The sequence below is a fragment of the Cebidichthys violaceus genome, unplaced genomic scaffold (assembly GCF_023349555.1).
Source record: "Cebidichthys violaceus isolate CVI_PGR_0920_01 unplaced genomic scaffold, fCebVio1.0.p SCAF_30, whole genome shotgun sequence".
Classification (NCBI taxonomy): Eukaryota; Metazoa; Chordata; class Actinopteri; order Perciformes; family Stichaeidae; genus Cebidichthys; species Cebidichthys violaceus.
Window position 1 is genome coordinate 1076241 of NW_027176484.1, and position 25202 is coordinate 1101442.

Here is a 25202-nt window from a genome sequence, read left to right on the forward strand (position 1 = left end):
ACCGTTTTTTTTATGGCTGTGTTTACATTTAGATGAACGTTGTAAACAGATGTGGTTTGGTGGTGGAGGGTAAAGACGGGACAATAGAGGATTTTGTCGCAAATAATAGTAATAAAAAACTCTTCCAATGAGTTGATTGTGGTGAATTTTCATTATCGTGATGAACCTGAATATCATCACATGAGATGAAAACGCTGTCTAGCTCGCTATCAAAAATAGAGTCTAATTAAAAACAAAAAACAGGAATTATCATGTAAGATAGAACAGACCTTATGATTTATGATGACCTTATTTACGTTTGATTGTTTTCCACGTGTGTCGCATCATGTGATGCAATACAAATATTAGTTTCCTGACATAATGTCAGGTAAAGTGATGTTTCAGTTCCCATTTAAGCTTTTTAAGCACGTTTTGAGGATTGTTGGCATAATGTCGTCAATCACAATATTTCATCACAATCGGCACTCCCTTTTGGTTTACAGCATTAATGTTCCTCTGCTGCTGTTTTAATGAGATGTCGTTTGCATATCAGTAACACGTGTTTGTCTGTCACATGTCCTAGGTCATGTTTTATCATGTTTTTACACTGCTGAGGATTTATCCAAAGCAAACCTTCACTACACTAAAGTGGTATTGTGTTGTAAGGTACCAGCTCATTGCTTGAGCAGAAGTTTTTCTTTATGATTTCTATCGACTGAACCCTTCTGGGACGAGGCGAGAAGATAACGAACGCATAAATTAATTTGCTTCTAAAATGGTTGGCATTCACATTTAAGTGCCCTGTTTACTACTGCAAACATCACAGCAGTGAAAGAAACACATTCATTATGTTTAGTTAAATTGCAGATGTGATAAGAGGTTCGAATGTTTTCAAAACACCACGAAACATATTATTTCTGGGGGTGTCAAAAAAGGAAATGAATCAAGTAGCATCCTTCTACAATCTGCTGCCAGCGAGCTGCACATATCGACGTTACTTGAGGAATGAAGGGAGAGTAATGGATTACTTTGTGTGTATGTGTGTGTGTGTGTGTGTGTGTGTGTGTGTGTGGGGGGGGGGGGTTGTGTAAGGACACCGGTTGCCACCAGTGATGATGAAGGGCAGAGCAGGGGGCTCGGGTGTGAGACTGCAGTCACGGTGCGCGCAGTGACCGGCTGCGTCCACTGGGGGAGGACCGAGCACCGCCTGCGTGCGCTGCGGTACACGGACGACTTTCTCACCGATGCTCTCCATCATCATCACCACCACCATCTCTCACACACACACACACACACACACACACACACACACACACACACACACACACACAATAGGGAGGGATACCGGAGTATAGGTAGGGCTACAGCGGCAGACAGACAGATGTGCGATGCTCAGACTCAGCCGCGGGGCCGTTGCCCCTCGCCCGCGCGAGGCTAAACTTTTAACGCCGTCGCGTCTCTTCGCCGTGACCGCGCAGGAGCTGTCATTGATGCCCTAACGCTCGCTCGCTCGCTCGCTCGCACACCTGCTTCTGTTTGCCTCGTTTTCTTTTTTTTCTTTTTTTTGGGGGGGGGTGGGAGGGGGGGAGGGGGTCTGTCTTCTTCAATGATAATTGCTTCCAGCGGACCAGGAGCGATGCAGCAGAAACGGGGGCTGAAGTGGCGATAGATCCTGTTGAATTGAGGCAAGATCGTCGAGACCGCAGCCTCCCCCCCCCCCCAAAAAAGACCCCAAAAAAAAGAAAAGTGTTCTCCTCGGGAGTGCGTCAGAGCACGGATGGATATAGTGGATGATGTGGCCGCTGGTTGGATACGACGAGGGATTTGTGATATTACCCCCCCCCCCCCCTCCCTCCCCAAATCAAGACGGGAATTTGGGCAGGAGCGAAGAACTGCATCCTCACCTAGCCTAGCTCCCCTCCTCCTCCTCCTCCTCCTCCTCCTCCTGGAGCAGATTTGTTTGTAGGGGGGCTGAGGCGATTTCGTTTGGCTCCTTTTCACATGTAAGTATATGAATGTCAGAGTGAAGGGGAGGCTATATTTAAAGGGCAGGGAGTTTCATGCGTAATGTCTGTTCTAAACATAAATGTCTGCCACGCGTTTGTTATCCGAGCCTTTACCCCCACGTTCACTGAAGACCAATAATAATAATAATAATAATAATAATAATATTAATATGCAAATGAAGTTTTGCCGCCTTTATGTTGCAAAAGATGCCTTTTCTTTACAGTCGCCAGAAACAACGGAATATGAATATTTTTCTCTTTGCTGCTGAAACCAACTGCTGATTTTTTTCTTCTTCTTCTTCTTGTCTTTCTCTCGCAGAGAGCGTCAGCGGAATAAAAGTCGTTCAGATTCAACCGGAGCTCCAACAATACAACAGCGAGGATCCAGTTGTTGTTATTATTTTTATATTTATTTTTTTCATTTTCTTGAATCTCATCACGTAAAAATGGCAACCAGGAGTGACCGCGGGCGGATCAGAAGACGAGCCGCGGCCGTGGGGAAATTAACCACCTGATGGGCACCGGAGCACGCGAGCAGCGACTGTTTCGGTTGTAGCTTGTTGACTCGGTGATTTATAATGCTCAACAAATAGAAGGGGCGCTGCGAGTCTGTCACAGAGCGCCTGCGTAACAGGCTGCATGCCACCGGCCCTCACGGTTTTTTTTTTTGGTGTGTGTGTGTTTTGTTTATGGTAATGATGTCATGAAATATCGGGGGCCTGGGTGCCGACACGGGAAGACAGGGCTGATCGATGTCTCCTGTCACGTATGAGTCGCCTCGTGGACCGCTCTCAGCATGGACCTAATTGAGGTGTGTTTGTTGTTCTGACGTTCTCAGATTCACGAGTGATTGGTCGAACCGGTTCATGCCTCATTTTCTCGCTCTGCGCGCGCCGAAGCTGCAACTTTTATCCGCTGGCCTGCATCCACGTCGCCCCGAGGCGGTGCCTGTAGCGCTCGCGGACCGAACCCGCTCATTGACTGTGTAAAAAAAAAAAAGAAAGAAAAGAAAGAAAAATGGAGTTTGCCATGGTGGGTGCGGACAACGGGTGCAATAGTCACCTGCCTTACGGATATGCCCAAGCTCGCGCACGGGAGCGGGAGCGCCAGGCTGCCCAGTCGCGAGCGGCGGCGGCGGCGGCTGCAGCGGCCGCTGCCGAAGGTGGGTCCGGTGCGGAAGGAGGCGGCGGCGGCGGCGGCGCGGGTTCCACCTCCACCTCCTCCTCCTCGAGCGCTCATCTCCTCAACAACCGCCAGCATCAGTCTCGCGCCGCCTCCTCCTCCTCCTCCGCGAACGCCAACATCAGCAGCAGCGGTACCGCCTCGCGCCCCTCCTCCTCCTCCACCTCCTCCTCCTCCTCCTCCTCCTCCGAGCAGCACCAGCAGGAGCACGAGCAGCAGCACAGAGTTCTCAGAGAGCGGAAAAAGCAGCGCGGCGTCGGACGCTGGAGACGCAGCCGGACAACTCTCGGCGGGGACCTGCGCCACTCGGAGCTGGCGCTGCTCGGATCCGAGGAGGACATGATGATAGAGGAGGAGGAGGAGGAGGAGGCCGAGGGAGCCGAGGAAGAGGAGGAGGCAGAGGAGGAGGAGGGGGAGGAGGGGGAGGAGGAGGAGGAGGACCGGGGAAGCAAGAGGTCGAGTTTTCTGTGTAACATGGATGATGAGGAGGAGACCGCCTCGCTCACCGACCGGCGCCCGCACTCCGGATACGAGAACGTTTACAGCGAGTGCGGCTGCTGCGAGAGAGTCGTCATCAACGTGTCGGGTCTGAAGTTTGAAACTCAGCTCAAGACTCTCGCGCAGTTCCCGGACACTCTCCTGGGGGACCCCGACAAGCGAATCAGGTACTTCGACCCGCTGAGGAACGAGTACTTCTTCGACCGGAACCGGCCGAGTTTCGACGCCATTCTCTACTATTACCAGTCGGGCGGGCGGTTGAAAAGACCCGTGAACGTGCCGTTCGACATCTTCTCCGAGGAGGTGAAGTTTTACGAACTCGGGGACGAGGCGATACTCAAGTTTCGGGAGGACGAGGGCTTCGTGAAAGAGGAGGAGAAGCCTCTGCCGGAGGACGAGTTCAAGCGCCAGATCTGGCTGCTCTTCGAGTACCCGGAGAGCTCGAGCCCCGCGAGGGGGATAGCGGTGGTGTCCGTGCTGGTCATCGTGATTTCTATTGTCATCTTCTGCCTGGAGACGCTGCCGGAGTTCAGGGACGAGAAGGAGTACCTACAGCCACGAGTCAACTCCACGCAGCCGGACCACGGGTTCACTCCTTTCAACGACCCGTTTTTCATCGTGGAGACGGTCTGCATCATCTGGTTCTCCTTTGAGTTCGTAGTCCGCTTCTTCGCGTGTCCCAGCAAGACGGCTTTCTTTAAAAACATTATGAACTCAATAGACATTGTATCCATTTTGCCTTATTTCATAACTCTCGGCACGGACCTGGCGCAGCAGCAAGACAACGGGCAGCACGCGATGAGCTTCGCCATCCTGAGAATAATCCGCCTCGTGCGGGTGTTCCGCATCTTCAAGCTGTCCCGCCACTCCAAGGGGCTGCAGATCCTGGGTCACACCCTGCGCGCCAGCATGCGGGAGCTGGCCCTCCTCATCTTCTTCCTCGTCATCGGCGTCATCCTGTTCTCCAGCGCGGTGTACTTCGCCGAGGCGGACGAGCCCACCTCGCAGTTCACGAGCATCCCCGACGCCTTCTGGTGGGCCGTGGTGACCATGACCACGGTGGGCTACGGCGACATGAAGCCCATCACCGTGGGCGGCAAGATCGTGGGCTCGCTGTGCGCGATCGCGGGCGTGCTGACCATCGCGCTCCCGGTGCCGGTCATCGTGTCCAACTTCAACTACTTTTACCACAGGGAGACCGACAACGACGACCAGGCGCCGGCGGCGGTGGAGAGCTTGCCGCCGGGCTGCCCGTATTTCCCGGACTTTTTACGGAAGTTTAAAGGCTCGCCCTCGGGCTCCTCGCTGGGCGACAAGGCGGAGTACATGGAGATGGAGGAGGGGGTGACGGAGTCGCTTTGCGGGCTGGACAAGAGCCCCAGTAAAGGAAACGGCACGGACATAGGCAGGAAAAACAGTACGAACTCAAAGTCCATTCAGACTGACGTGTGATTACAAGTAGAGTCTTTACCCCCCCCCCCCCCCCCCCCCATCCCCTCTTTTTTTTTCTTAAAAAAGAAAACGCCCCAGTAAAGATACCGTATGCCCAACAGCAGGTGGTCCAAACACAAGTTTTACGCACGCGCCTCAGACCCACGCACACACGCACAAATGCACACACTCACAGGTCACCAATTGGCAGGTTTCATTCTCTCCATCTCAGGCTAGTCCCCCCCCCCCAAAAAAAAAGCTCTCCACAAGCTTTAGGAACAATTATGATCAACACTATTATGATCGACTAAACCTTCAGAATCTGAAAATCTCAAAGTCCAGACAAGACAGGCTATGCATTCGCACTTTATGAGTTCCATCTGTCAATAACAGGAAGGGTAGGGATGATCGTGTTTGTTGTTTGTTTTTTTTGCTGTTATGCAATAAAGTTAAAATAAATAAATGTTTGCACTAATGTAGAATTCTGCGCTGGGTTTCGTCTGGCTTTCACTTCAGAGACAGAAACTGTAGGCCATGCAAATGGCAATACGTTAGTCCTCCTCTGACCACTTAGCTGAAGAATGTTGGAGTAACTTCCTCGAAGAGAGAGAGAGAGAGAGAGAGAGAGAGAGCGAGAGAGCAAACTAAGGATATTAATAACCTCTCTCATGCGCTGCCAATACAAAACTGGACTCCAATAAAGGGAAGAAAGACAAAAAAAAAAAGCCCGAGACAGATAACAAACTTCTGCGAGTGATCTGTCACTTTAAAAAAAAAAGTTAATTGACAAAGACATAGCAGTCATCAGATAAACCAGGGCTACAATTATTTCCATGACATCTACACAAATATGCTTCTTTTCCCCCCAAAAACACAGAGAAAAAGCCTTGTGTTGTTGACCCACGATGAGAGCTAAGCACAGGAAACATATAGGAATAAACGGCTGGATAAATGACTTTATGCCCTGCCAGGTTTTTCTACGGACAGGTCCCCCCCCCCCCCCCCCGCCCCCCCCGTCCCCCCCCCAACTTCATTTAAACCACCTCAAAAATGACAATATCCCTTTACACGGACGCAGATGGAAAGCTATAGCAAAAACGACTCTGTTGTGGAAACTCATCGGATGGGGTCGGGGTTCCTCTCCTGTCCGCTTGGAGCACAAAGTCTTTTTTTTTTGTTTTGTTTTTTTTTGGTTTTCCACTCAAGAGGACTACGTGATTATCTCCGAGCTCAGAGGACCTCCGGGGTGTGGACGTCTTCCAAAGGTATGTAGCCTGCAGTCCGTGTGTGTGTGTGTGTGTGTGTGTGTGTGTGTGTGTGTGTGTGTGTGTGTGTGTGTGTGTGTGACAACAACCGGAGAGAGAGAGAGAGAGACGGTAATGCTTTCTGAATCTGTGGAGAAACAGATCCACTCCTCTCACTGCTGCATAAATACAGCACATTTAATATCGTCTCATCTATTTGCAACACTTGGTCGACCCCCGTAGTCCGAAAAACACGGATACATACGCGTGCAGTAAAACGCTGCAGATGGACGACGGTGAGTCAATGTTTCTGCTACACACTCGGGTCCAATACGTCCAGCGATATTACCGACACGTCCTCCCTCTCATTAATAGTCGTTATTATAAGGAGACGTCAGGTCGACCTGCTGCGAGGACTGATGTCACAGGTTTTTGGAGGACCAGGAAGTGCTACAGAGTTCGGATCAGAAGACGCATGATTGTGGTTTTTATTGTTATTTTAGTCTCCTTGTTTTGTCTCTGCTGTCCAGTCGTCTCATTAATAAGTGAGGTGAATGTATGAGGTGAACACTGTGACACATGAGGCCTCCAGCGCACCGAACACGGAGAGTGGACTTTTAAACGGAAGAAGGGGGGGGGGGGGGGGGGGGGCATCTTGAGTCCGAATGTGAAACATGTTCAGTGAAGACTGATCATCAGTGAGGAAGGAGTAGACGTCCCTTCAAGGCAACTGAACTTTAATGCTGCAAAATGATATTAGAGACAAATTATTAGTCAACAGCAGAGCATTTCAAGTCTTTGCTACGTTGCAGTACTTTGCAGTCCACAGATGAAATGCACCAAAAGACACTTTGCATTGTACCGTTTGTCACAGCGGATAGAGCTTGGTGCGGTAGAACCAGACGCTCCCTCCATCGCGCTCCTCGGCACGTTATCGCCGCATCAGCATGTAAGTTATTGCGCTGTGTGTTGATGCTCTCAGAGGAACTGTTTCACACAAGGTATTTTCAACACCTGCCCCCACAAACAAAACACACAAACGCACCGTCGTGGGCCGGGCGCCAACTCCTCTTGATACCTCACACTTAGCACTTACATAATGTGGCTTATGGCAAGAGGCACAATCCAAAACAATTGTTCTTTTATATATATATATATATATATATATATATATATATATATATATATATATATTCCCGAGTGTGTGGGTCAGGCATATTCTTAGGCCGACTGTGAAAACAGCCCTGCGTCGTCCCAAATGGAGCCGAGCGGTTTTGACTGTTTTTTCGTAGCGTCACGTCGTCACGCCTTTTTGTAGTGCAGATTTAGACTATATGGCCGGGGCCATGTGACACGCATGGGGGGGGGGGGGGGGGGGGGGGGGACAGAGGACGGAGACAGGAGAGGTGGAAAGAAAAGGGAGCGTGCGGTACCTAATGTCAGACAAGGTTACGTCATGACAAGTGAGTCGAGGGCCTTTTTTCGACAGAAAGTTTATCGCAAGTCGTTTTGATCGGCAGGCAAAAGTTTGAGACGCTAAACGCCAAAGATTCGCCGGTTGTTGCTTCTCCAGGGTGATCGTTGGTACCATTACAACACAAAGACCTTCTTCCGTGTTGCTGACAATGCTCCGTACTATGCACAATGCAAACAACAGTGAACCACAGTGGTTCGGGTTTTCTTGAAGAGTGAACTCTTAACGGTCAGAGGCAACACAGATCCAAAGCTGGATTAGCAGCCGGGCAAAGTGGACAACTTGCCCCAAAGGTTTTCTGTGAGCCAATTGCTTTGTTATACTTTCAAATAATTACACATTCGTTTGGTTTTTATTTAACCAGGACGTCTGGTGAAATGCATTGCCTGATCCTGGTCAAAACAGCAGTGTAGATTAGTCACATGAGAGGCATTAAGATATCTTTAATATTTCAGTGAATAACGCAAACTAACTGACATACAGCAAACCTGGTGGAGGGTTGTATTCCAGGTGAGAAACATTTGGTTTACAGGATTCTGGGGGAAATGCACTAACCCGGCCTATAGTCCCGAACACACCGTTGATTTTTCACTCTCCTGGACTCAACCAAAGTTCTATCAAGAGCCTTTAATTCACACACATTAGAGAATGTTTATCCGTCAGTGGTTTCTGAAGAATGTAGAGTTTGATCAGTACGAAGAAGGCGGCATGTTCCGGATCTATAAAGTGAAGCCAACGCTGAAGTGTCTTAAAGCTGCATTCTCTCTAATGACCACCAGGGGGCGACTCCTCTGGTTGTATAGAAGTCTAGTCTAAAATGACTCTACTTCTCTCTTGATTTATTCCCTCAGTAAACATTGTAAACATGAGTTTATGGTCTCAATCTCTAGTTTACAGTCTTCTTCAATACAGCATGATGTTCATTTAGTACATTATGGTCCATTTAGAGTCAAACAGACCATAAAGCAGGGGGATGCTTTAGGGGCGGGGCTACACAGTGATTGACAGGTCGCTACCACAACGTTGCCAGGTCTGGGAGTTGTGCATGTCTGCGTCTTCCACCTTTAACCTTTACACAGTGTATTGTCCCTTCATCAAAATTGTAACATTGTTGCCTAAAAACTTCTCATTCAGCATTCGGTTGTACTTAGCTTCACCCTCTGGTGTCACTGGTTGCAAAAAAAAACAAGATGGCGACAGCCAAAATGCCAAACGCGAGGCTTCAAAATGTCAGTCCACAAACCAATGGGTGAAGTCACGTTGACTTCTTATAGTCTATGGTACAAAGTCACATATTAAAAATGCCTCTCTGCAGTGCCTTGGAATCCTCTGGGGTAGCTCATGATACATGATAATATCGGGAACCAAAGAGGAAAGCATTCCCTTTATTACCAGAATACAACAGAAGCGTACGTGTCTGTATGCCAGGCCACCTTTCACATAGCTATAATGATCATAAGCTGGAAAAAAAGGGCTCAACGACTGAAAGGCAGAACAGCACCAGAGCTAAAAATGTCTCTTTCCAACAGCGTCGAGGCCAGCGTTCAGGGCCTCCGCTGTGGTTATCACACCGGCATCTAAATGTTTCACTGCATTAAGGCGCCGCACATCCCACAGTCCACATTTTAAAAAGACACTAGATTGAAACAACCTGCTCTGCATAACAGAAGCCAAAATTTGTGCTGACAACCAGAGGTCAAAGTCGCGGCTCACCCTGCTGACAAAAGGGCTCATTTAGCCGATCAGACAGCGACTCCCCACCTGCAGCCAAGACAACCATCCGTCTTCTGCGACTGCTGAAACCTGTTCAGGGTCACCGGCGGCTGGAACCCATCCCGGCACGGACCGACCGAGACGCAGAAAAGCTCTCCGGACGGGTTGCCAGTTCTTTATAGAGCCAACGCAAAGACAGACAAACACATTTACGCTCACTTTCACCCCTGAAGGGATTTTAAAGTATCCAATTAATCTGACCTGAGATAATACTCCGCCACATATGGCAAGCTTAAAGTATACGATTATGGCTATGGCATTAACCTCTTCAACAGCTCAGCAATTAATCCTACCTTCTGTTGACGTTATGATGAGACTGTGTTGCTGCTATTCTTGGACAGGTCTAGGTTGTAAATAGAAAATCATTGATCTCAACGGGACGAACCAGGTCAAATAAAGGCTGAATTAATAAAACAAACAATAACAGTTTTAGAAAACATTAGCTTTATTTTGAAGGCTGGAATTGAATGTGGATCTGTTGACGTGTGTCGTGTTACTCTGACATCAATTGAGGTAGACCACAGTAAATACTATAACTTTTCATTAAAACTCGACGTAAGGAAAAAGCACCACAAAGTACAGCCTCCAAAATAACCAACATTAAAGCCGATTCAGCAAATAACTGAACAATATGACCTTCGTGAACGTTGTCAATCCGAGCTCATTGTATGTATACTGTTCAGTAAATATCACACATCTGTACAGTTCTGCATCGGTGTTGTATTAGATATAATTGATTTGGTTTTAACTGATAATTGCTAAATGGACGTTTTTAGAATTTTACTTTCACTGTTGTCTTCCTCTTTTTTTTTTTTTTTTAGATGACTTTCTTTAAAGGTGCTTAATACGAGATTGTATCGCTAACGGTGCTGAAAGCGCTAACGGTACAAACTAATGGTGTTTACCTCGGGGGGGAACCAGAGGGTGGGTGAAAAGTATTATTCTATTTCCAGATGTGAGAATTGACGGTGAAATTAGGTGGCAGGTGCTGTAATAATAGTGCGTCATGGGAATTCTTAAAGGCAGAGTACAAGAAGTATTTCTATATTTACAAGGAACCTATTATATATATATATATTTCTTGTATAGTTCATTTGGTTGATTAGGTTCAAATTTTCGATCTTTTGTTAATATGATGCAAGCTTGCGCTCCTCTTCTTCCCGACCTTTGCTGGTGCATTGCTACTTTTCTTGCCTCATCGACACCACCGCCCCGTCGATCAGTGGCATAGTGTGAGTACCGTGACCCTGACCTTTGGCAGGAATGTGTATTGGGTCACTTGCATGCTTGTGGACTTTGAGCGCTCGGAAATTTTATCAAAAGTAAAAGTACACAAACAGGGACAGCGCAGCCCATTTGAGCGTGATATATTATCATGTGTATCATATTATTAGAAAATGATATTAAGCAGCATTTTACTATCAGAGCTGGTTAAAGTTGGGCTATTTTTAACTAGTTTATAAATGTTTGTTTATAAATGTAACGATGCATCATGCTATATATATATATAAATATATATATATATATATATATATATATATTTCTCTCTGAAATGTAGTGGAATAGAAGTGTAAAGTAGCATTACACAGAAATACTTGAGTAAATAACAAGTACCTCAAAACTGGGCTTAAAGGTGCAGTGTGTAGCATTTGGCGGCATCTAGTGGTGAGGTTGCAGATTGCATCCAACTAAAACTTCTCCTCTCTCTTCATACCAGGATTTCTCTCAGGGCGTCGGATGTGGTTTACGCTGTCGTTACGTGAAAGCTCGGTGCGTCTCATACGGAGGCCGAAGGGTACGTTGTGCGTCGGAGGGGGCGTGGCAAAGCGACGGTATTTGACGGGGTTTGGTTTGTCCATTCTGGGCTACTGTAGAAACATGGCAGCCAGTTCCGTATGTTGATACAAACGGCTCATTCTCAGGTAACAGGTTAAAAAAAAAACAATACTTATTTTCAGGGTGATTAAACACATTAATTAATATTCTTTTCCTGCCAATAGATTCCCTGAAATGCTGCACACTGTTCTTTTAAGTACACTCTTTGAGGGTATGTACTTATTCCTCCTCTTCTTCTGTATATTGTAATATCATGCGTCTTACCTCAATTCTTAATAGGATTATAAAGGTGTAAAGTGTGCCATCATAAGAGAGAGGGGGAGATGTCAATCAATCAGTGTGTTCTTTAAATGTCCTCACACAGTCCTGTGGGACCGACCTAATCAGCCTAGATGAGAGAAATCACAATGGGTATGTAGCGGATTTAAACGTTGTATCAGCACATTATTGGTTGAATGTTAAGAATTATAGCAGCAACATTCTTCCTTCTCTTAGTTTTTTTTCCACTCATAAATGTAATGATGTTGTGGAAAAATCATTAATCAAGCAAAATTGCATACCCTGGAACAACATAATAATGCCTGTTAGGTTAGTTTGAGTAAAGAATGCACTGTTTTCAGTAATTATTATAAATAATCTATTCATGGATGAGCTGTCATACCTCGATGATACAATCTTTTTCCTTGGAAGTAACCAAAGCAACGTGAAAAGAAAACAACAACAGAAAACAGAGTGGAATTTTCGTGAGGCTGGAATGTCTCTCCATTCATCTGTCCGGACAATTCATTAATCAGGCCTGATAAAGGCCTGTCAGCTAGCCGCGTTGCCAACACACGATTCCGGCTGTTGTCACCGTGTGAGTATTTACGATGATTGTTGTTCCCTTTTAAAAAAGAGCCGGATCAAGTTACCTTCTTGTATAAACATTAACAAATGCTTCAAAGAGGACGGGACTCATTCATCACTTTCAACTCGAGAAAGCCGATCTTGCCGTCCAAACCTCGTGGTCGGAGAAAGCTGAGCGAAAGAGCGAGCGAGATGGAAGACAGCAGGCTTGTTAACCAGGTGAGCCGGCATGACCCGCCCCCAAAGAGAGATTATCCAATCATAGCTCAGCAGGCACTACAGGCTTGTCAAGCTGAAGATTTAAAAGGGTTTGGATAATGTGTGTCTATAGGCTTTCCAAAACCAAAAACACACAAGGAAAATGGTTAGGATTGGGTTAAACAACCCGTCAGAGCAATTCACGGACTACAGACGGAGAGGAAGTAGGCGCAGGGTGGGTGGGAGTGTTGCTGGATGCGTCAAACAAACACGGGACTTTCACTCAGGAGACCTCTGTTTGTATCCTGTGTGAAACTAAAAGTCAACGCCGACTTATTTTGTCATGTCTGTCTTTAGTCGTGTGACTCGTCGTTAGTCAAATGAGTCGCTGATCACGTGAGTCGTTAGGCAGTCTGTAGTCATTTATAGTAGCATACTAGTGCCGGCTAGCGACTTAGCGTGCTATGAAGCAACAAAGCGTGTTAAGTCTAACTTTAAACATCCATTTGAACATTTGGGAATTAGGAACATCCCTAGTTTACAAAGTTAGTATACTACTATGCAGGCCGACTGGTAAAATTGGATATATCCAATTTTACCAGTCGGCCTGCACAGTAGTCCTTTTATTTCATAGATAATAACATTGGATTGTTTTTAATGACAGTTGACAGCTGAACTGTAAATGCCCGCGGTTTTCATTTTTCGGTCACCTTGTCTTAAAAGTCTAGGACCAAACATCTCTACACCGCAGTTCAAGAACAGGGCTATTTATAGACAAGTGGTCAAGGTTCCCATCTTAAAATACTAAAAGAGTTTTAACCAAGTCCCCAGGAAGAGCGCCAGACTTTAAAGCCAAATGTATGTTGTAGTCAAACCTTGTAATTACAAATTGATGCCATTGGGCCCAAAAAGACTGTTTTACAAACACCTACATTGGGAAAAAGACGTCTGTATATCAGTGGCTAACTTTTGAGGTAAATCAACTTCCCAATACGAACACTTAAATAGCCTTTAATTAAATCATTAGGCGCTAAAAGTTATTTTGCTCGAATGAGCCTGAGACCAAGGCTGGATGCGTTAAGTTTGAAGGAAGATCCAGGAAATGTTAAACTCGGAAATCAAATGTTTTTTGCTTCATGCACCACTAGGCAACTTTACCAGGAAACAACCGGGCGCCGCCTCCGACACTGAATCCACTTCTCTTTATACATCCATGGATTTCATTCAACTCATGGGGCTAACGTTAGCTTAGCTAGCTAGCTAGCTACAGAGGGCATTTTCGCCATTTCAGTCGGAAAATCGACAGTCCACGAGTAGAAACAAGAAGCCCAAGAATTTCGATGGCACATCGGCCACCATTATAAGCGTATAAACTATGTGCTGCATAACGGACAGTTGGACAACTTGTCCTTTCGTCGTCCAACTAACTGGTCCAGGGTAACGTCGCGATCGCCACAGGCCGCCGCGTTCCGCGCTAAAGACCGTTTTGTCGCCTCTCGTTTTCCACGTGAACAGCGGTTAATGAAACACACTTGGGATTAAACCCTCGGTGTAAGTTTAAACCGGCTTCGAGGTTTCCATGCAGCCGTTACATAACGTCCCTCTATTGAAGGACGGCAACCTGATTCTCTGCGCGACTCCACCGTATCCCCTCCATCTGACAGCATCCCGGGCTTTATTACGTTACTTCATTAGACGTGTAGATTGTATTGCTAATTACACATGTGCCTCCGTGTCGGGTTTCTCCACCCACATAAAAAAAAAAAAAAAAAAAAAATCTGCTGCTTTTGTATGCTCACGCTATATTGCCTTACAGTTATTATTTAAAAAACAGCAGTTGTTGCACGTTTGAAAGAGAAGTGCTGGCAAATACAATGAAATAGAGATCAATATTTACAGTTATGAGGTATAGCGCTCTGACAGTTTACCTGCAGTACAGACACAGAGGTGTGTGTGGTCAGAAATGTTGATTAAGTTTGCCGCCACACTCAGACAATCTGGGGCGACAGAGGATTACAGATTTGCTATGGCATTGGGAAAGGTAAGCATTTCAAAGATTTGTCATATCAAGTTTAGGCTTTTTTTTTTTTTTTTTTTTCTACCCTCATTTTCCAGAGTGCTACCTAAAACCCCACAGCGCCGCGGCTTTTTTTTAAAAATGTATTTTTATGAACAAGCTTGAGTTTTGATTAAATGGAGCAGCTGCTCAACCATAAAAAAGTTTTCCTCCTCCCGCTCCCCCGCGAGAACGAGCTGGTTGAGCAGAGAGGCCGACAACCCCGGCTGGTTCCTGTAAACCTTTGAGGGCCCGCAGATGCTGATCACGCTGTGGGAATCACACACACACACACACACACCAATACGTGTCCACAGAATCATTGGGAGGGTGAACTTGATAGCCCTGCATGCACTTCAGGAGTCATCTGGCGCACGGTGTAAAGACCTAGCTTTCTAAACGTCAGCATGTGTTGAGTTTCCTCTCCAGGTAACTGAACAGGAGGAAGCACTTTGAAACTCTTATCCAGTGTCAGTTCCTGTATCGGCTCCCGTTTATTAGCACGCATTTCTATCATTTAACCCAGTGTTGGTATAACAATAATAAAAGGTTTGATAAGAGGATTAGAGAAAAGGACTTAATAAAGGAATAAAATAGTGGTACTAGTCACTGCAGGTGTTACAGAAGAGCAGGTGACTTTTGTGAATCGCACTTTGTCCTCATGAAGTGTATCAGGTATTAGTATGTAAAGAAAGTTTGTCCAACGGTAAAATAATCATGAAGTTATCCAAATGGTTTTCAGATAGAAATGCAGCGATGTCAGGCCCAAACTGACTCAAACAGTCTATTCCATTCAGTTCTATGTTTACAACCTTAACAAAGGCAGCGCAGACCAGATCTACTACTTCTGTTCTTACCTTTCACAATAAAAGCCCTAAACATTCTACACGGTGTAGCTGTTTGCCAGAGGAGAATCTACTTGCTCTACAAGGCCGTACCGCGGTGCTCCTCGTGTTTGTTTCACTTAACATACAGTAGTATATAGTTTGGAAATGGTTGAAGCATGCGAGTTGTGGCAATAAAAAGCAGTTTATTTTGTGGGTTAAGGCATGAAAATGTACGCGACACAAACTCTCACTTTGTTTGGAAAGATGCGGTCATATCTGCTTATGTAACGTCACATGAGGCCCATTTAGAGTCCTGTTAGTTTGTTTTTGTCAAAGCCGAAATTAGTAACCGAACATATGCAAATGTTTGCGTTGTGACTTTAGTTTAGCACTTTCTCATTTGGGCCGTTGGATGTGTGAAAGTTAAAGAAAAAAAAAGAAGTCGGTTGCTTTGCCTGTGTAAAAGAATCAATCCATTGATTTGATTTGATTTTTGTTTTTTTTGGGATAATCTCTCAGTGGCTATCAGGCCTTCAGTCGTGTGCCGTTAAAACCGTTTGTCTAAAAATACCTCATGATTCGATTAGACAACAGACAAATTATCCTTTTCCTGTGCACCAACGACTCGCTTAGGACAAACCAAACGTCCTGACGTGGGGACGGCGGGGACATCATTAGCGCTGCCATCGCCTACATCATCACATCAGTTGTTCATTTACTTTCCTGAACTTGTAGGTTTATAACCATGGAGCTTTATTTCTTTTCTTTTTCCCCAATCAACACGTCTGTTCTTTGGACGCCTGCTGAATAATGCAGCCCAAATAAGAGGAGTAGGCTTTAGAGAGGCCCTGACTAATGATGAGTCATATTACATTATTAATGCAGGCCTGCTATATTAGGCTGCAGCATACGCACATCACATGTAGCCTGAGCTTCTAGCAGCATTACGTCCGACGGCGCAACTAATTTAACTTCTGGCGAACGGCAAACTGGACGGGAGTGTTTTAAAGCGGCAGGTGTTTTAGGAACGTCTCGCTCGCGCATTTGCTCCGCCAACCTCGTCGTATTTAACATATAACGGGGTTGCGTTCAGGGGTCCTCAACGGCTACATATCCGTTAAACGCGGCTTTAGGTTAGTTCTCCTAAAAAGGTACAGCGGTCGTGAAAGTGACTGGTGCTTAATGCATGTCGGCCGATGAGCCATTCAGCGCGCACCGTCTCCACCCGATGGAGCGAGTCAACGCCAAGACGATGCGAACCGCCTCTTCGACTGCGATGGAACCCACCGAGGGTCTTCTCACGGTGCAGGAGAGTTAAACGCAGCAAAGGTTGGATTGTCACTTACTTAATCGGCACACTGGACTGGAAAGTCTCTGCCCTCGGTTTGCCACAACGTCTTTCTAGCGTCTGAAAATCTCGACGCACCGAATATGGATTCTTCCGCTATATTTGGTTTTGTCGCGCTTCTTCCTCGGGTCGATGACAATCTCGCGCAGTTTGATGGCGGCTGTCGGCGAGCGGACATTTCCGACGCGTGGCAAAAGTGACTCACTTGTGGTTGGTGCTGTTAAAAAAACAAGACAACTTCAGGATTCAGATCAAATCATCATTCACTCTTTTTTTTTTTTTTCTCTCCAAGTTCTGGAAAGCCTGACAGCCGTTAGTGTTGGAGGCTGATAGATGATATCCAGTTATGCAAGCGCCACGTGAGCGAGCAGTCAACACGTATTAGAGTCAGACGACCTCAACTTTCACCCCGTGGTCGGTCTAGGTCGCCGTGGACATGGAACACACAAATCCTACATGAGCCTGGATGGGGGGGGGCGTCTCCTCCCGCATCGATTGCCGTTATGTAAACTTGAGCCCGGCGCTCCGACGTTAAAGCTTTCTAACGGCTTTTTTTTTTTGTTGTTGTTTTTTTTGTTGCTGCCCGGGCATCGATTGTACGTGCAGGAAAAAAAAAAAAAATGGCTGCCGTGACCAGACCTCTGCAGAACCTCGTCTCCCACTTGTTCTCTCTGCTCTCCTGCTTCGGAGTGACTACATGCTTTTTTATGTGGAGTGACTAATGCTCGCTCTGAAGAGCCTGGGGTGTATCTCACTATGTGTGTGTGTGTGTGCATGCGTATGTGTGTGTGTGTGTGTGTGCACGCGAATGCTGTACGCAACCAATCAGCATGCCAGGGCCTTGACTCGCTTACATGAAGATGAGTCAGATTCGTGGTCTGCAAATACCGAGATTCCCCCCCCCCCCCATACACACACACACACACACACACACACACACACACACACACACACACACACACACACACACACACGCTTCATCTCGATCCAGGCAAATGGGTTTTGATTTGTACTCGTGAACAGGAGTTACCGTGGAGCAAAACGCCGCGGTGCTAATTTGTACGCGCGTAAGGACACTTGGGTGGGTGGGTGAGGAGGAGGAGGAGGAGGAGGAGGAGGAGGAGGAGGAGGAGGAGGAGGAGGAGGCTGGAGGTGAGACTGATGAGTGCAGATTGCCACAAAGGGCAATAACTCAATTCCTGTTTTGTACTCAAAAAGAGTCGGGAAAGTATGTTGAGCGGTGGGAAAATTTCGCCGCTTCTAGATGAACACGCATCAGGTGATGTGCTCCATTCGCTCATCACATCCACGATAAGTCTTCAAAAACTTCCCTCATCGCTCATAAGGGTGACATAGTCAAAGTCTTCTGTCCAGATTTAGGTCATTATGTATCGCAGTATCGGTATGTATCATGACGTAGCATGTTTGTGTGGTAATTCAAAAACAGCCGGCTGCTAAAGCCTATTTAAGTTTATTAAGAACGCTAAACAGTCTCAAGTGAAACTGAATATCTACGTCCAGCTTTACACCGACCGTGTCTACGTGCACGCAAATACAAGAGTAATCAGATTACGACAATAGAGAATAGATTTAACTACACTGTGGTATTTCATATAAACACAACTCGGGTTTTGTATGTGCCTTTTTACTATCGATGAAGACTTTGTTTAAAATCCTCTGTAGTTCTTGTCATGCAGGCGCGGGAGACACAGATCCGGGTGGAGACGATAAAAAAAAAAGAAAAGAAAAAGGGACGCGCGGTGATTTACTCCGCAGCTACTGGTTTGGCCTGAAAGTCGTATATTTCATCGTAAAGTGAGTGTATGCGTGCTTCATGGTGTTGCAGTGGACGTCTGGGTCTCAACACCTTCAGAAGGTAATTGTTCGCAGGTTAAAGCAGCTCCGTAATGAGGAGCATCTTCGTCCTCGTCGCCTCTCTCTTCAGGGCATTGTCACTGTAAACGGAAACAAAGAGCCGAGGGGAAGGAAGAGCCTGTTTTTATTATTAAAAAAAAAAAAAAAAAGCAGCAGCTGGCCAACGGGTGAATCATCAATCAACCAATTGTTACACACATTTTTTTTGTTTCTTTTTCTTTCTTGTCTTTGTATATTACTCATTTGTTTTCCCGATAACGTGACAGGAGACGTAATTGCCGCCTGGATTATGTTTCACTTTGGAGAAAAGAGAAGAGCTACATTTTGCTCCACAGAAATAGTAAAAACAAATGTGGTGGCGTTTGACTCCCGAGCTCTTCGGTTAAGGTTAGAAAGATCCCGTTTCTTTTGGTTAAACGTTAAAGCGAACGCGCTTTCGTCTACCGGCTTCAAGTCACCGACGACTTGCTCTGCGTTAAATCCAAGAGCTTAATGTTTCCCTAACCTCAGCAAAGTGATGCGAGGTCACTAAGCATAAACCGCAAAAACAATTTTGGGGGGAATTCTTGCTTTTCGTGCTGAGAGTTAGATGAGCAGAGTGAGACCTCGAGAAATAATCTGCCACTCAACGCCCAGTAAAACTACCAAAAATGTGATTTTAAACACAAAGGATTCTCTACGGAATAAAACAATTAAGACATAATGTGTTAATTAGTGTTAATTAGTGAGCTTTAAGTCAGACGAATGCTTGTGCATTAGATGACTGTGGCGGACGTTTCTCACTGTTTCCTGATGTTTTATTGGCTAAACGATGAGTCGATCCATCGAGAGAATAAATGCAAATAGTGGGAGACGTGGATGTGTTGGAAGTACATGTCTAGAGATGTACATTTTCATTTGACTAATATTAACATGGAGCATTGGGGCAGTACAACAGAGAGGGGGGGGGTGGTCCTCTGAATGTCGGCTCACGTCTCTGGTACCGATTCAGCCGCCATGTTTGCTCAAACACCTGACTCGCTCCTCCCGTCTCCTGCACATATCTGTTGGATGTAAATTGGAGACCTGTGTGGTTAACCAAAACTGCTCCACTGGTTCCCCATTGCAACCCCCCCCCCCCCCCCCCCCCCCTCGATCACACACACACACACACACACACACACACACACACTCTCTCTTACACACCCTCCCACCGGCTTCCACGGCGTCTGTTTTGCTTTTTGATTTCATTCGCCGCAGTCGGTCGGTTTGAATTCATTTGTGCTCCTTCACCTGTCGTTCGGATAATTTGTTATCGCTCCTCCTCGTCTCTCTCTCTGCTCCTCATCTCTCTCTCTCCTCCTCGTCTCTCTCTCTCTGCTCCTCATCTCTCTCTCTCTCTCTGCTCCTCATCTCTCTCTCTCTCTCTGCTCCTTGTCTCTCCTCCTCATCTCTCTCTCTGCTCCTCGTCTCTCTCTCTCTCTGCTCCTCATCTCTCTCTCTCTCTCTGCTCCTCATCTCTCTCTCTCTCTCTCTGCTCCTCGTCTCTCTCTCTGCTCCTCGTCTCTCTCTCTCCTCCTCGTCTCTCTCTCTGCTCCTCGTCTCTCTCTCTGCTCCTCGTCTCTCTCTCTCTCTGCTCCTCATCTCTCTCTCTCTCTCTGCTCCTCATCTCTCTCTCTCTCTCTGCTCCTCATCTCTCTCTCTCTCTCTGCTCCTCGTCTCTCTCTCTCTGCTCCTCGTCTCTCTCTCTGCTCCTCGTCTCTCTCTCTGCTCCTCGTCTCTCTCTCTCCTCCTCGTCTCTCTCTCTCTGCTCCTCGTCTCTCTCTCTCCTCCTCGTCTCTCTCTCTCCTCCTCGTCTCTCTCTCTCTCCTCCTCGTCTCTCTCTCTCCTCCTCGTCTCTCTCTCTCTCTCTCTCTCTCTCTCTGCTCATCTTCTCCAATTAGTGAGTTCTGGATGGCTTCTTTTGAGGAAAGAGCTTGCGGTTCATTTTAATTTTTGATGTATGAAAATGATGAACCTCTTAAGTTACATTTTAGTGGGCATCAGCCCGTGTGGCCCACGCTTCTGTTCAATTCTGAACGTTTTAGGTCAATCCTTTTGGGCTTTTTGACCCTTTCAGCGTCACGGTGACGTGATTAAAGTGTCAGGATGCATAAAACGCGACTGTGGGGTGGAAGCAGCTATTTTAAGTGTCTTAAATCATCTTTATTTGGCTGTTCTCTCATTGATCTCACATCGGTTGACGATGACACAGAGGAGCTTTCCTGAAGAGCTACGTTTTTACATATTGGGGAGTTGATTTGGTAAACGCTGCGACATGTTGAAACAGGATGTGGAAGTCTCCCAGAGGAGAGCTGGGTGCAGAGTTTCGGCTTCTCTCATACCTCCCTGGGTTCTTTATGTTCGAGGGACTTTGCCGTTTCGTTTTCTTTGGGCCGGGTCCACGCAGCTATTTTGGAAGCCTCTCACTGACGTCTGTTGGATTATGCAGAGAAGCCACAAAACGTCCTCTTTTAGGATTTTTGTTTTGACTTCTCAGGCCGCTAACAGTAAACCCTTTCTCCCTCCGGCCGCCTCCTGCTTCCACACGGTCACGGTGTTCTGCCTCTTCATTAGACGTCGAGACTCTCAAGTTGGCAGATTTAAATTGCCACCACGGCACAGACGGAAAATTCCATTTCATTTTTATTTATTTTTTTCACAGTGAACAAACGGTTGATTTGTTGATTTTTCTTCTTCCTCCCCCTGCAGCCGCGTTATCTCTTTGTGTGGGCCGGAACATCTTCTGCCCACGACATTGAGCGCGCAGAGACCGAAGCATCAAACTGAGACCGAATGAGAAAAGTTTTGCTTAAATGTTAGACGACCGACAGATAATCGCTCGGGGGGGGAAAAAAAAAAAAGTCCATTTATTTATGCTCATTCCTGTCGTTTGAATATTATTCATGCCGTATCTGAGGACATCATCTATACTTCAGGTGATGTTGGCTTCCGTTGCTTCCCTGTGAGCTGCCTCTTTAACCGTGACTGAGGCCATTAGCTAAATCTGTCATCAGCGCGGATAATAGCGTTCCTCCACCTTAATCTCCTCTTTCAGACCTTTTTTTTTTTTTTTTTTTTGGTTAATTAATAATCTTAGCTATATCATCTGTGATAATGCAAATGTGCACAACATTCAACTCCAATGGGATTGCAACAGTCAAGAGTTATCTCAAGCTATCGTAGCTACACAGTAGCTCACGATGCATTCTCTACGAGACATCCAGACGCATGCAGAGAGCTGTGAGAGGGCATCTCTGTTCACATCACAGAATAATAGTTTGTAAATCAACCAATCAGTAGTAACTAGTCGACCAGCACCATCGGTGAATGAACGTGTGAATGGATACATTAAAGGAATTTAAGAATGAATGAATGAATAAGGAAAGAGTGAGTCAGCCGTATGAAGGGAAGAAGGTAATAGTAAACGAGTGAAAGAATTAGTGGATAACTGACTGATTGAATTCATGAAAAAGAGCCGAAGAATTAATGAATGAATGAATGGAAGAAAAATAAATTGTGAGTGAGTGGATGATGAATGAAGGAATACGTGAATGAATCGGCAGGTCGGTCAGTAGTTTTCAAACGGAAGAAAAGAGTCAATGAATGAATGGATGAGAGTCAGTGAGTGAATGAAAGGAGAGTCGAATACATAAATAAAACGAGTTAAACTCAAAAGAAACACGTGAGATACTTGTGTGTATTTCTTCTTCAGGTGTTTTTGTATTTCAACATGTTTGAGTAGCAGTTTCAGTTGCAGTAACAATGAAGCTCGTGAATGCATGAATCGCACCTCATAACTGTGTCACACATGGTTCTCTGCTGTCACGCACAGAGATATATGAAATGTGGATTTTCTTTGCTTCGACGTCTCGTAATCTGAATCAAATTAAAATCCATCCAGACGTGATGAGCTGCTCTCCTTCTGGTGCAGTGTGTCAGCATGCGGGGAAAGACATTATGATTAGTTATCTCAGTGTTTGCCTCTGTGGGTTTCCTGTGAGCTAATTTGAGCCCTCCCATGTGTCCCGGCTGCAAAAAAACCAAAAAAAAACTGCGTGTTTGTGGTTAAAAATAGGTAGAGCATTTCCTGCTGTGCCAGTTGATTCACAAAGACCCCACCTTGGCTCCGCTTGTTAATTCTAGCGGTGGCTGCTGCATCTGAAATGGAGCGATCGTGTACAAAATGATTATGCAATGTAATACCTAAAATAACGCAACAAAATGAAAATCTGTTGGCTGAATAGTCACATTCATCCCAGAGCTATGGAAGCCCATAAGGGCCTTTATTGAAATGATCATGGAAAACATCATCATGGTGACTAAAAACGTAAATGAAAATGGGAACGCTGTTTGGCATTTCATGTATAAAGCAGTGCGTCGCTGTACAGTGGGACAACATTAAGTTTATTAATTTATAATTTTGTTCAACATTTAATAAAATGTAAGCTGATTTTCAATGTATGAAAGCAATATTTAAGTCAACATTTTATTTTCAAAGTATTATTTTGCTGAAAATATTCAAATGTTTCATAACACTTGAAAATGGGTTTCTTCGCTTGGATAATTAAAAAAAATATATTGTACTCTTGCTGGTGATTCAAATGTTACCAACCCAAGCTTTTATATTAAAATGGGAAATGCAAAACAGCGCCCCCCCAGTGTATTTCCTATAGATTGACACGTCACCACAAAATGAAAATGCCATCTGGCATCTGTTTTCAGTCAGACAGCGTTGATCTGGCAGTGAGAGTCTAGTGATGCATCTCACATCGTTAATGCATCAAAGTCGATCGTGAGCTCAGTCCACTTTGTGTCGTATTAAATCCAGGCGGCAACCTCCGGTTCTGCAGAGTGAAGCCAACGCTGAAGAGCCTTAAAGCTGCATTCTCTCTAGTGGCCATCAGGGGGCGACTCCTCTGGTTGTATAGAAGTCTAGTCTAAAATGACTCTACTTCTCTCTTTGATTTATTACCTCAGTAAACATTGTAAACATGAGTTTATGGTCTCAATCTCTAGTTTCAAGTCTTCTTCAATACAGACCATAAAGCAGGGGATGATTTAGGGGCGGGGCTTACTGTGATTGACAAGTCGCTGCTGCTACTACGAGACATAGACGGCGTCTCTACGTCACTCCTCCGCATTCCAAATATGGAAACTTCTGTTCATTGGTTGCGGATAATCCAACACGGCGACGGCGAAATCGCCAAACTCGAGGCGTCAAAACTGCAGTCCTCAAACCAACGGGTCACGATGACTACGTCCACTTCTTATACTCTGTCTCATGATTATTAATTCTTTGACATCAACTGTGACACATAAATAGTTTGAGCTCCAGACACTGAGGCGGACTTTGCAGAATGAGAATTAAGAATTCATCTTAAAGAACAATATTTCAGGAATGCTTTAATGCTCTTTAATGCTCCGCTGGCTTTGCGTACCTTTCATATACATTCTGTGAATATAAATGTCATTTATTTTGACTTTGATCCAGACGGTTCTGCATTGCATTAAAGCCAGGTTCTCTCTGCGTCGACGTTGAACGTGCTGCTATCCGTTCGTTGCTTCAGTCAGTATATTTGACAGCAGCAGAAAACTTCAAGATTTAAATTAAAAATATATTCAGGTTCAGGAAATCTTGGGATTTAAGTATGATGTCGTCCGATGGTGATTTTTTTTTTGTTTCCGTTTCTTTTTGTGTGTGTCACAGTCCTCTCCCTGTTCACACCCGGCTCTCCCCGAGTGTCAGACTTGATCAATTGGCTCCATGTGATGTTGTTCCAGGGCTGCATTCACATGCATTATGTTGAAAACACGCTCCCTACGGATGGGGTGGAGGGCACAATAAGTCATACAAATAAGAAGGAAAAAAAAACAGGGGCTATTTGTCTATGGAAAACACTATCCTAGAGTGTGTGTGTGTGTGTGTGTGTGTGTGTGTGTGTGTGTTTGAGTGTTGCCTTGTGTGTTTGAGTGGCTTTTTTTTCCATATCTCACCCTCGGTTTGGAAAATATGTGTTTTTGGAGAGTGGAGTTCTTTCCAAATGGCAAACAGGAAGGCTTTAAAAAAAAAAAAAAAAAAAAAAATAGAAGAAGAAGAAGAAGAAAAAGCAGCTAATACATGAATGACTTTTTATGCGACTGCACATTCTGCAGTGGAATTCTACTGCTGAACAGCAACAAGGTGGCTCGTGATATCGCTGTGGCGCTACATGCTGTTTTTTTAAGTGTCTCTCTGTAACAGCTGGGGAGCAGGGTTTAATCCACAGCGCGGGGCTGAATTATGCATTACGCTGTGAATATTACACCGTGTCTATTTAAATGCAGCGCTTGCCCCGTCTTTCTCTGTCTGCAATTGTTTCTGCGGCTGCTCAGCTGTGGATATGCCACAGGAGGAGAGGAAATAACTGCTACGCTGGGATTATATGCAGATTCTTTTTTTCTTTTCCTGCTGTAGACTTTGGCTCTTTTTACTCTGAGGTGTGAAGCTCAGTTCATCTACACTGTTCAGGGGATGTTGTGCATATTTTCGTACACTCTGTGTGCTCTTTGTGGACACGCAGTTCATTTAATGACCAATGATTCCCTGCTGGGTGAGCAGAAATAGAAAA

At 45.6% G+C, this 25202-nt stretch overlaps 1 protein-coding gene across 1 annotated transcript; it reads left to right on the top strand.

The window, feature by feature from the left end:
* The first annotated feature begins 1583 nt into the window (after positions 1-1583).
* On the top strand, positions 1584-5130 carry kcna4 (potassium voltage-gated channel, shaker-related subfamily, member 4). The gene is made up of 2 exons (XM_068724356.1): positions 1584-1982; positions 2305-5130. Exon 2 carries the CDS (start codon positions 3003-3005, stop codon positions 5115-5117), a length of 2115 nt encoding a protein of 704 aa, XP_068580457.1. The 5' UTR covers positions 1584-1982; positions 2305-3002; the 3' UTR covers positions 5118-5130.
* The last annotated feature ends 20072 nt before the right edge of the window (positions 5131-25202 follow it).